This window comes from Apodemus sylvaticus, chromosome 5 (genome assembly GCF_947179515.1).
Source record: "Apodemus sylvaticus chromosome 5, mApoSyl1.1, whole genome shotgun sequence".
NCBI classification, from domain to species: Eukaryota; Metazoa; Chordata; class Mammalia; order Rodentia; family Muridae; genus Apodemus; species Apodemus sylvaticus.
Window position 1 is genome coordinate 129,295,427 of NC_067476.1, and position 12,005 is coordinate 129,307,431.

Genomic DNA, 12,005 nt, shown 5'->3' on the forward strand with positions numbered 1-12,005 from the left:
ACTTGCTCTTGTAGGATGTTTCCCGGGCATGGATTTACCTCATTACTGCTTTCCCCAGTGTGCTTACTCCAGAGAAGCCACTTCTCCAGTTTGTGGTTGGCATCAGTGATAGTAAGATCAGAGATCTCACTATCAAATTCTCCCCAGACAGGATTCTATGGAAGTGTGGTGCAGGCTCAAAGGACATTGCTACACCTTTGACCCTTGACCCTGTTTGTGGCAGGAGGGTCAGAACCTAGAGCTGCTCAGGATTATCCTGATGTGGATACTAATGTGCTGTACACTGGGGGCCAATGGCCTGGAACAGTGCCGAGAAGCTAATAGTGACCCCCCTTTGCCAGCGTCTGTGCGTTGCATAAAATCTGTCATCCTTTTAACAGCCGTATGAATACCTTCCTTGCTCAGAATGCTATTTGGTTAACAAGCAAAGTAACCCCTAATCATATCAAGTCTAAGACATCATCATTTGCAAGATACAACTTTATTTCATATACCACCCAGGAAAAAAAAATGTGTCTAATTAAACCATGACACAATATCTGAGTGGAAGTCCTGAATCGTGCGTGTGTCGCTCATGCAAGCCATTGCTTAGAAATTCTTCTCATCTCGTTTTAGAAAGGAGGCTATTTATGTTCTCTTCAAGAGCATTTACTTTTTTGTAGGGTCACAGGGAGAATATTTCATATGAGTTTCGGTTACAAAGTATAACATAGCTTCATGTAGTTTTGAGTATTGTCTTTTATTTTGTTCCTAAAAACACACTCAATAGTTACACCGCAAGACAATATGGAATGGCCACCATTACTCCACTAAGCGATACTTGCTTCATTGCTTCATTGATGGCAAATTTGTATACTGCTGCTCGGTCTCTAGCCTTTATGGAGACACAACAAATTGTTTATTCCAATGCCAAATTATGCTACAATCCCTTGGAAGACATTATCAGAGGCAGCAAAGCTCAAAATACTGTCCACGTAGCACATGGCTCTTGTGAAGTGGCAGCGGCGTCGAGCTCCCCTTGGACAGGCCCTGGCTGCCTGCCCCCTCTGTGATTGTCAAGGTGAGAACAGCAGCAGGGCTGATCTCAGGAATGCCAACCTGGAAAAAATATGTAAACTAGACGTGATGAGCCCACCACCGTCCCTCCCTTCAACCTCTAAAACAGGGCTTTCTGCTATAAAACGAACACAAATCATCCAATCAGTAAATCAGCAAATGAATGGAGCAATCAGTTCTTAACAGCAGAAACAGAAACGGCCAATAAAAATGTGAGGGGGAAAAAAGTGTGCAGCAGCCTTAGCCATGGGGGCGGGGGATGCAAAATCAAGCTTCTTTGAAACCTCCTCGTTCCAGCCAGAATGGCTGTCATCAAGAAAACGAATGACATCAAATGTCAGTGCGGGTTCAGAGGAAAGAGGGCCCCCGAGCCACTACTGGTGAGACTGCGAATTGATTCGGTCACTGTGGAAATCAATACGGTGGTTCCTCAAAGATCTGAAACCAGAAGGACCATATGATCCAGCTATGCAGTCCTGGGCATCTATCCAAAGAAATCCATGTCGGCATACCACAGGGACACTTACACATCCATGTTTACTATACACTATTCACAACAGTCAAAATACGGAGCCAGCCTAGATGCTCATCCGCAGATGGAGAGGATAAAGAGAACATAATATAGAAACCTGCAGAGCTTCACTCAGGGACAAAGAAGAATTACATTTTATGTCATCTGTAGGAAAATAAAAAAAAGTGAAACTGGAGATCTTCATGTTAAACAAAGCAAAACAGACCCAACTATCACATTTTCCGTGTGGAGTCTAGCTGCGCATGTGATGTATATATAAATAGGATATGAACATAGAGGAGAGACGGTGGGGGCGGGGAGGGATCTAATGGGAAGGCAGAGCAAGAGAGGATAATGAGGGGGTGAAAGGAAAGATCAACATCACATGTTCTCTCTCATACAAGGAGCCTAGGTGGGTGTGTTTGTGTGTGTGTCTGTATACACATATATACATATATACACATATATATGACATGAAGTGGAGGGCGATTGTGGGTGAGGAGAATGAATCAGCAAGAAGGGGGGTGGGAGAATGAATATGAGCAATGACATCTACTAAAATGTCACCAAGCCCTTATTTTGTATACTGAGAAAAATATTTAAAATAAATAAGTAGAATAATAAGGAAGCCAAAAAGAAATGTAGGAAGCATGGATGCAAGAAGGGGCGGAGCAGATGGAGGCACTGAGGAAAGTGACTCATTAGATAAAGGCTCCAGCTGCCAGGCCACACCCTATCCTCTGCACCCACCCCTTTGGCTACCATTAGCAATGCTATGGCAGTCATATACAAAGTAATGGCGAGTTGAACTATGGGAATGTTTCCTTATATTTGGGCCACTGAGAAGTCATTGGAATGGAAACTCTGGGACAGCTGCTCAAAGACAGTGATTCTCTCTCTCTCTCTCTCTCTCTCTCTCTCTCTCTCTCTCTCTCTCTCTCTCTCTCTCTCTCTCTCTCCTGCTGCCTGGGGTGAGAACATGATGATTGCATTTCCAGTGGCCACCTGGACCATACTTATAGATGGAAATCATGAAATAAGAGAGCAAGTTGTGCAGATAGGAACCCTGACCAGTTTACAGCTCTGCCTTTATAGAACCCCGGGCTTTGTCCTTTCAGATTTCCACTCTACATAAGTGATGCATTATCTTCCACCCTCTCTAGGCTGTTTGCAGTTAGCTTTGTGCATTATGTGATTCCTAGCATAACTGCAACAGGTACAGGAGTCTTCTTTCTTCAGCTAGGATGCAAACAGTTGGTGAGAATACCACAAGAATCTTTTGAGCAGCCACTTCTTGCTGGAATAATGTGAAGATCGTGAAGGAACTGGAGGTGTGATAGTTCCTTAGATGAGAAATCATCATGGGTAAAGTTACTGATATTTTGCGGAGGCAAAGGGAGGGTTAGGTTGACTTTGTGAATATTTAGTGAGCGTTGTGCATTGGATGTGGAATGTTCTCATACAGTCTCATGGGTGTGAACACTTGGCCCCAGCTGGGAGAGTTGTTGTGGGGCCATCGTAGGAGGTGGGACCTGGCTGCAGCATACAGGAAGCGCTCTGTGGATTCTAGCTTGGCCAGATTCTTCCTGGAGCTTTCTCATGGTATAACCAGGTGCCTCAAACTCTGGGTGCCACATCAGCCAGCTGTCCCAGTGCACAGCTTCCCTGCCATGATGGATTATATGCTCTGAACCCTGAGTCCAGATGAGTCCTTCCTCCCTGATATAGCTTTAGTCGGGCATTGGGTGAGCACTTTGAGTGTGCCTGGTATGGGGGAGGGGAAGCGGGGGTGAGCAAACCCCACAATGACTGACGTCCATTCTTGGCCCACGCACTCCAGTTTCACGTATGTTCTTCCAATGTCAATCAGGAAGCCCAAGAGTGTCCCTGGGTCACTCACCCTCAAAGGATATTAATAGAGCAGTTTGCTTTTCTTTTTTCTTCTTTCTTTCTGAAATCTCCATGCTGCAGAATTGTTTGGAGCCCCACTTCCCCCACCCAAGAGAAAAATTAAGAGGGCACATCATCAAATAGGACTCGAAACCACAACAGTGTCTACACACCAGACAAAGGTGTTGGCATTTGTGTCTGCCTTTGAGTTTTAAAAAATAAGTTTAACATGGGCGACATTGTGAAGATGCATGCTGTGTTTGTGAAATGTGCTTCAGGTGATTGGTTCTGTGTGGCCACACCATTCCACCTTTTGTTTATTTGGTGAAGACTGTAATACTTTGCCCTGAAGAGCTCCCACTCGTGAACTTTGACCTTTGGAGCTCACCCTGACATTTGCAGGGCCGTGAATCTGTCATCGTTTGTTTCATTTACTTTGTGAAAACAGAGGATTTCTCAAAGAGAAAGCAGAGAATTGGGAAGCACAGGGGGAAAAATTACACGTATAAAGCAAAAGCAGGCTTATTAAGGGTTTCAGACATTTTACTCCTAATGGGTTAGAAGCCCTGCGTCCTCCGTTTCGTGTGTAGACCGAGGGCCCTTTGAAGTCTTTGGAAGCTTTCTATAACAAAAAGCTGCATGCACATGGGTGTGAGCCGAAAACTGAGCTTATTGTTTTGCCCTTTAAAAATGTGGTTTTGGAGATTTGCCTTTCTTTTCATATGGCTGTGGAGAGATGTGTGATTTTTACCTCACATAACATCTTTGCCTAGAAAACACCAAGTGCTGATAGACTTTCTTTATCCAGTAGTCCGCATGTCTGCCTGCAGAGGAGGCAGGCCAGCTGTGATTTATTTCCATTTTACACTCGAACAAAGTAAGGGAAAAGAGGCTCAGAACCTCAACCAGGACCAGAACTTTGCTACACTGATGGTGCCCAGTGCCAAAGGCAGATCATAAGTACAAAAGAAATGTCCTTGGAAAGAATGACATTGCCACTTGGTATTTGTTATGTGCCACGATTTATAGTTATTTTAGCTGCTTTCTAGTTAACTGGCTTGTTTATAAAGTTAGTTACTTCAGATTTTGGATCTAGGTTTTAAAAATAGTTTTATTTGTTATTAATGTGTGGTGGGTGCCTATACACCACAGCTCTGTGCGGTCGGTTCACTCCTCCACCTTTATGTGGGTCCTGGGGATCAAACTAGGGTAGTCAGGCTTGTTTAACATCAGGTCCATCACTGACTCATCACGTGTGGCCTGCCTCTATTTTAAAAATAGAGTTCCAGTAATATTTCGTCATTGTTATAAGTCAATTTAAATACAATAAAGAAATTAACTTAAATAGAACAACAGAATTCAGGTTTATGTTAACAGGAAAATTGTATTTGATCAACATTTTATATAGATAGAAAAGGTAGCAAACATGGGAAACTCAAAACTGTGTATTCATGTCTCCTGGTAACTGTGAGTCACCACACAAACTCCACTGAAAATATACACCAACATCATTCTATGGGAAAAAAATTAATCCTAAATATTTCTAAACATGTCAAGGTTATTTATTTAGTCATTTTGGTAACTAGAAAGAACCAACCAAGACAATTTTGAACAATGATGTCAAGACTCCTTGAAAGGGCTCCTGAGGGCTGCGGAGATGACTTAGTTGGTCAGGTGCTTGTCTTGTAAGCATCAGCTCCTAAGTGCAACCCAGGACTGCCTAGAGATGCTGCAGCAGTTTAGAGCACTGTTATTCTTACAGAGGACCAAGTTAGATTCCTAGCTAGAATATAGAGGTCCACAGCAAACTGTCACATCTGTTCTGTGGGGATATGATGCCCCTTTGGCCTCTACATGCACCAGGCATCTACATACGTGCAAGCCAAAACTCATTCACATAAAGAAAGGAACAAAACAAACTCACAAACAAGCACAACAGCAGCCGAGCCTGGTTATGTGGTTATGATCCCAGTGCTGGGGAGGCAAGAGACTGGTGGATCTCTGAGGTGCGCTGCCAGCCAGTCTAGACTACTTGGTGAGCTTCACGACTGTGAGAGAGCTCGTCTCAAACAAAACAAAGCAAAGCAAAACAAAACTATCACAAGGTGGATGGAACCAAGGAAGCAAACCTAAAGTTGTTATCTTTATCTTACCCTTGCCCCTAACACCACTCACTCCACACACACACACACACACACACACACACACACACACAGCACAAACTGTTAGCATTTCCTCTAGGCTCCACCCAACAGTTACCAAGCAACAGCCAGGTACAAGCCTGACTTGCTCTAAAAGGACTGTTTGCTCTCTCTCTCTCTCTCTCTCTCTCTCTCTCTCTCTCTCTCCTCCCCCACCCTACCTTCTCTCCCCTCCATGTGTTCCTGGGTGGCCTCTTCCCTTCTTTCTCTCTCCTCTCTCTGTTTTCCTCCTTTGTCCCCTTTCTTTCTCTGCATCCACTCTCTTCTTTTATGCCAGACCCGTCATCTGACTGGTACCCGGGAGGATGGATGGATGCCTCAGCATGGGCCCCGCTAAGGATACCCATCCTGCCACCTCACACTGCCGCATTACAAAACATCACAGACACACTCACACACCATACACAAATACTATATGCACACACACACACCTCACCTCCCTTCAGCATCTCCTCACACACACAAACACCACATACAGGAAGGGAAGTTCATGAAATGAAAAGTTAAGAGTATCTGCGCTTGCACCAGTTCCTGACTGAACCAAGATGTTGGTTGCGGGTGAGTTCAGATAATGCAGGAGACAAAAGAAGAAATCCCAACCTCACAGAGCAAAGGCGTCTTAGGTCGGATCACAGGAGGAAAGAAAGAAAACAAATGAGACCTGTGAACACTATAGCTGCCAGCAAGCCTGATGGTCCACATTCAGTTTCCTGGATTTATGTGGGAGGGGATTAGAACAGACTTCTGCAAGTTGTTTTCTGATTTCCACACATGTGCCATGACTGATGAAACACACACACACACACACACACACACATACACTACATACACACCACTACCACCACTAACAACAAATTTATTTAAAAATCAACCAAAATTTCTTCCTGGTGACTTAACACACACTCACAGCCAGTCTGCTATGCTCAGACACTCGTGGGAAATGATAATCCTCCTAGTTTCTAATCCCAGCTCTTCACAGCTCCCACCTTACCTGGACTGTTCCCACCTTACCTGGACTGTTCCCACCTTACCTGGACTGTTCCCACCTTACCCGGACTGTTCCCACCTTACCTGGACTGTTCCCACCTTACCTGGACTGTTCCCACCTTACCTGGACTGTTCCCACCTTACCTGGACTCTGTGTTTCCCACACCTCCCAGTTCAGCCCAGGAATATCTTAACTGCTCCAATATTATTACTTCTGTTTCTATTTCCGGGATGGGATTTAAAGTATATGTTTTAAAGTCACTGCCAAAGTCAATGTTGATTGTAAAGACCATCTACTGTATACATCATGACCTGTGGTTAGTCCTTCCTATTGGAGCACGTGGTCATGCAGATGGTGGGAACCAACCATCCCTTCATCTGAAATTCTAACTTAGGAGCATCAGAAAAATAGAATCAGAAATATTTTGAGATGATGCAGAGAGAGCAATGTGACTTTCTATCCGGACCTTCACTGTGATATGTAACATACATAACAAGCTCCCGGTCCCTCTGTTTATTATTGAAATATTTCAGCCTTGTCTACAGAGTGAGTTCCAGGACAGCCATGGCACGACATAGGGAAACCCTATCTCGAAAACCAAAGAAAGAAAAAAACCAAACCAAACCAAAATAGATTATAAGGCACGCATATAATTTCTGTGTTTGAAGCAGAAGACACAGGGTTGGGATATAGCTGAGTGGGCAGAGGCTCGCCCAGCATGCACATAGACCTGATCTATCTCGAGTACTACATAGAAATGTCTGTGCCAGCACACGCCCATGATTCCAGCACTTGAGAGCTGAAGGCAGGAAGACCAAAACTTCCAAAGCACCCTTGTCTGTCTACATAGTGAATTTGAAGCCAGGCTGGGCTACATGAGACTATATTTTAAAAAATAAAATGACAAGTAAACCCAGCATCAGTAGATAAGACCTTTATTGTTAAAGGTAGTCGGGCCCCACAAGGGATCTCCTCCTCATGAGGCATTTTTAGTGGGTGGGGTAGATAGATGCTCATTGTGAAAATACACAGGCTGCCACTGTTCAGGTCACGTCCTTAACTGTTTTGTTTGATTCTCTTGAGAAAGAGGTTAGCACTGTAGCCCAGGCCAGCCTGGAACGCATGGTCCTCCATCCTTGGGCTCCTGTGTACTGGCTAACAGATGGGCAGCACCTCACCCGGCCATACCTGTCTTCTTCCCCGTGTAGACAGAACAGTTTGGAGAAACATAAAGGAAAGATTCTAAGCAACACCCTGGTCCTTGCTGACAGGGAAAACAGGTCCTTCAAAGGCAGAAGCAGCACAGCTCACCAGCTTGTCACTTGTCACTGAAGGAGGGCATGTTGGGCAGGGAAAAATCTCGAGGCCTTTATAACTGCATCTACAGATTTTTAAAAGATGGCTTCACCACCCGACCCCTCTACCCCCTTACCTTAGGAGCCTTAATTCTATCTGACGACAACTGTGTTTTTAATTAAAACCTGGAGACATAATTGCATTTACAGGAGCAACATTGTGATACTTGCTCAGTCTCCTGAGACACTGCCCCTACCTGGTACTGATCAGTAACTTCTGACACCCCAAAGCCACTCTGCATATTTAGCAGTTAGAAAGGTGATTTCTGAGGCCTGGCAGCTGTTGGTGTTACCGCTATTGTGTGGGGAAACAAAAGCTATTCTGCTCTGCTCAGTCTGCCTTTGTATCTGGGATACTGGAGCCGGTTCATGAATGATGTCTAATTCTTTACCAGGGAATTTCATTACTGCCTATGGTTCAGTGCTAGTTTACACTTCCCACGGAGGTAAGTCGAATATCTGAGCCTACCTGCTAATGGAAGAGAAGCGTGGCTTTTGACCTCTGTTAAGATGCTTGCATTTTTAAATCTGTTAATTAGACTTGCAGGGAGAGATGCCTTCATAACAGCCTGGCACTTCCCACCTCTGCTCCCCTGAAGCACCCAACCCAAGACTGGCTAAATGGACCTGTTTGTCTCAGAAATGAAGCTGAGTACAGTCGACCAGTGAGTGTGGAATCCTGGAACACCCACCCGAACCAGGGTGAACTTGATGTCTTGCACAACTGATGCTTATTTCAAGAATTGCACTTTTTAATAGGAAATGTATCAACCTAGGAAGCTTTCAGTCTCGTGTGCCACTGAATGATGGAGGACAGGCAGTGAGCTTGGTCATGCACCTGCCACCCCTCCCTAGGCTGTGCCTTTGCTTTATAACCCCATGTCCTCCTTCAGAGATGCGTAACTTTACCCAACTGAGTATTATGATTTGTTTGGCCTGGAAACAGGAAGGGAAGCATCACTGATTTTCACTTGCCCTTCTCACACTTACACCACTGCTGCTCTGGGAATAAGCCCCAGCCGTCTCTTTTCAGAAATGGTGGCGGGGCAGAAGTGGTGTGGAGTCATTTTCATATCTCCACCTTGTGGAGTCACACAGCTCTGGGCCTCGCTCCGATTAGACCAACCTAGATTACATGTTTAATGTACTAGGCTAATCATTGAGTGAGGAGGAGTTAGGATTATGTAACTTATTAGTGAAAGGAGATTATCTATTTATCTACCCCATCCCACACTCACCCACCCACCTATCCATCCATCTATCCGTCCATCATCCATCTGTCCATCCATCCATACATCCATCTATCCATCTATCTATCTATATCTGTCTATCTATCTATCTATCTATCTATCTATCTATCTATCTATCTCTATCATCTATCACGTATGTGTACAGTGTGTGTGTGTGTGTGTGTGTGTGTGTGTGTGTAGGCAGGCAGACAGCCAGATAAAGCTGATCAGGAATCTGCATGACAGAGACAGTAGCAGCTGAATCAGACTAAGATCACTTCTTGCTAACCCAGAGCCTTATGAGCAAGAACTAGAGACAGTTTTAAGCTAGTGTATTTTGGAATGGTTTGTTAAATGGTGGTATTGTGTGACTGATACTCATTGCGTATGCCATTGAGAAGTCCAAAGGTAACGTGGGCTTCAGGAAGCAGTTGAAAATCCTCTCTGTCCTGGTTCTCTATAGTCCTCTGGGAGTTCCGACCCAGGATGGTATTCTTTACGATGACTTTGCCATTTCCGGCCTCCCATCTGCATCTCTGGCTCTGTAGGAAGCAGGAAAGCTTCTGGTCTCCTAAGTCAAACACAGGCCTGGGCTTTACTCTGATTGGGCCAACACAGGTCACATGTTTATGCTGGGCCAATTGTAGAGTGTGGGTTAAGATTATGTGATTTGTCCACAGACCCTTTCTTAAGATAGATGTGGGCCCAGTCTCTTCCAAAATCCATAGTGTCCAATTAAAGATGGGGGTGGGGAAGCAAGCATGCTGGGAGGCACTAGTGATATTAACTATGGAAAGCATGGGTGCTTCTAACTTTGTTTTAAAATCTCTTTAAAATGTGTGTGTGCATGTGTGTGTGTTGTGTGTATGTTTATAATTTTTTTCTGCTTCCATATTGTTGACTAAAGCGGCACAGGGGGCTCGATCCCCATCTTGGGTGTTGGTTAGTGAATGGAAGTGCCTAGGGTCAGACACCCAAGGCACTGAATAGGATGACACAGTTTAAAGTGCTCTCCATCAACCTCCCAGATTCCCAGCTCCTGGGAGCTCAGGAGTTTGAGATGAAAAGTGGATTTTGCCAGCTGGAATGTGAGCTTCTGAATCAAAGGATAGATGTATTAATGCTCATTCAATTGATGTAGCCATTCCACTGACTCTGGTCTCCATAATTTCTTAGGAGAAATAAGTGGTAATTATAATCCTCTAGACATTGTCATTCATCAAATGTTGTCATTCAACAAACACTATCAAGGATCTACTGACTATAGAGTACTTACTCTGCTGAATGACATGAAGGCTACAAAAGTGAATAGTCATTTAACTTCACTTAAAATTCTGGACATAAAGAAAGACAGAGGACTACAACTCCCAGCAAATAGCTTGGCCGTCCTGTAGGATTATTTACATCTCTATCATTAAGGACTGTGGGTCTTAATAAACTATCAGTAAGACAAAAAACATTCAAATCAACCTTTTTTTTTTAATGGTGACAGAGCCTAGGCAAATTACTGTATTGTTACATTTCTTAAATACTTATTTCTTTCTTTCTAATGTATGTGTGTGCTTGTGTGAGTTAATGTGCACCACATATAAGCAGGTTCCCGTGAAAGCCAGAAGAGGACGGAATCCCTGGAACTGGAGCGGCTTTGAGGTGTGGATAAGCGGCAAGTGCTATTTCCCACTGAGCCCTCCCTCCAGCACCACGTTCATTTCCAAAAACATTTGAATCCACTTTTCCGTGACCTTTGCCTGGCCATTCTTGGGACTTGATTTCCTGCAGACGGTTGGCTTAATAACACCTTGTAACCGGTCATCTGGGGGCGCTGACTCAGCTACGTATCCCTCAAGTTTTTCTTTCTGTTTCTGTGCAGATGAGTTACGCCTTGAACCACACCAACAGAAAACTAACGTTAGAACCAAAAATCACTGTCAATGCCAGAATTGTGGTGGTTGGTGCGTCCAGTGTTGGAATTTCATTCCTAGAGACACTGGTGTTTTGGTGAGTTCTTTTCATTCCCTTTAGTAATTTTCATGTGTTTATTTTTGAGAAATAAAAATTCTTTGCTTGTTCATTTTACTTATTCAACGTTAATTGCATGACCATTATTGGGTTTGATTGCCTGCAAAGGGTTGGTTTAGTAATGCTTCGTAGTTGTTAGAACATGGGGGTGTCTCTCCCCACTTAAAACAGACTTTGAGCTTGTTTGACAAGCCATTGCAGAGTTGTGTGGATGAATGTCAGTAGTACTCATTGGGTCACAGCTATCGTCACCTTTTTGTGTTGTTTGTGACTATTGTGTGCCTCAGTTGCACATTTGAGTACTTCAGAGAAGATTGTATGGCATAAAATTGGTTCCATCAGACTCTCCCTGAAAGCCTCTGTTCGTCCTGTTCTACTTGCATTCACTTTCCTTGAGGCAACCTAAGAATAACATTAAGTATTTGGTAAGGATTTAGATCCCTAAAACCCACACCAGGCAGACAGAGTCAGGACCTCTGGAAGTGGGTAGAGGGTGTGAGCCTGAGATGCTGCAATGTAGCTGGTCCACCATATACCCATAGTTCATCTAGCCTTGGCTAAGATGATGGCCTCAAGCTCACATAGATCTGCCCACCTATGCCTCCCAAGTGCTAATATTAAGGGTGTGTGCCACCATGCCTAGCAAAGTTTTATTACATTTATTTACTGTATATGTATGTGGGAGCTCAAAAGCCAGAGGGAGACAGGAAAATCCAGTTCAAGTGACTCCTCTTGAAGCCAATAGTTGGCAGTCCC

At 44.2% G+C, this 12,005-nt stretch overlaps 1 protein-coding gene across 1 annotated transcript in view; it reads left to right on the plus strand.

The window, feature by feature from the left end:
• The window catches only part of Cfap61 (cilia and flagella associated protein 61), a 288,694-nt gene that overhangs the window by 143,474 nt on the left and 133,215 nt on the right, over positions 1 to 12,005 (plus strand). The window contains exon 18 of the mRNA XM_052181504.1: positions 11,101 to 11,228. Coding sequence (XP_052037464.1) covers positions 11,101 to 11,228 — 128 coding nt within the window. The remainder of the gene's footprint in view (positions 1 to 11,100; positions 11,229 to 12,005) is intronic.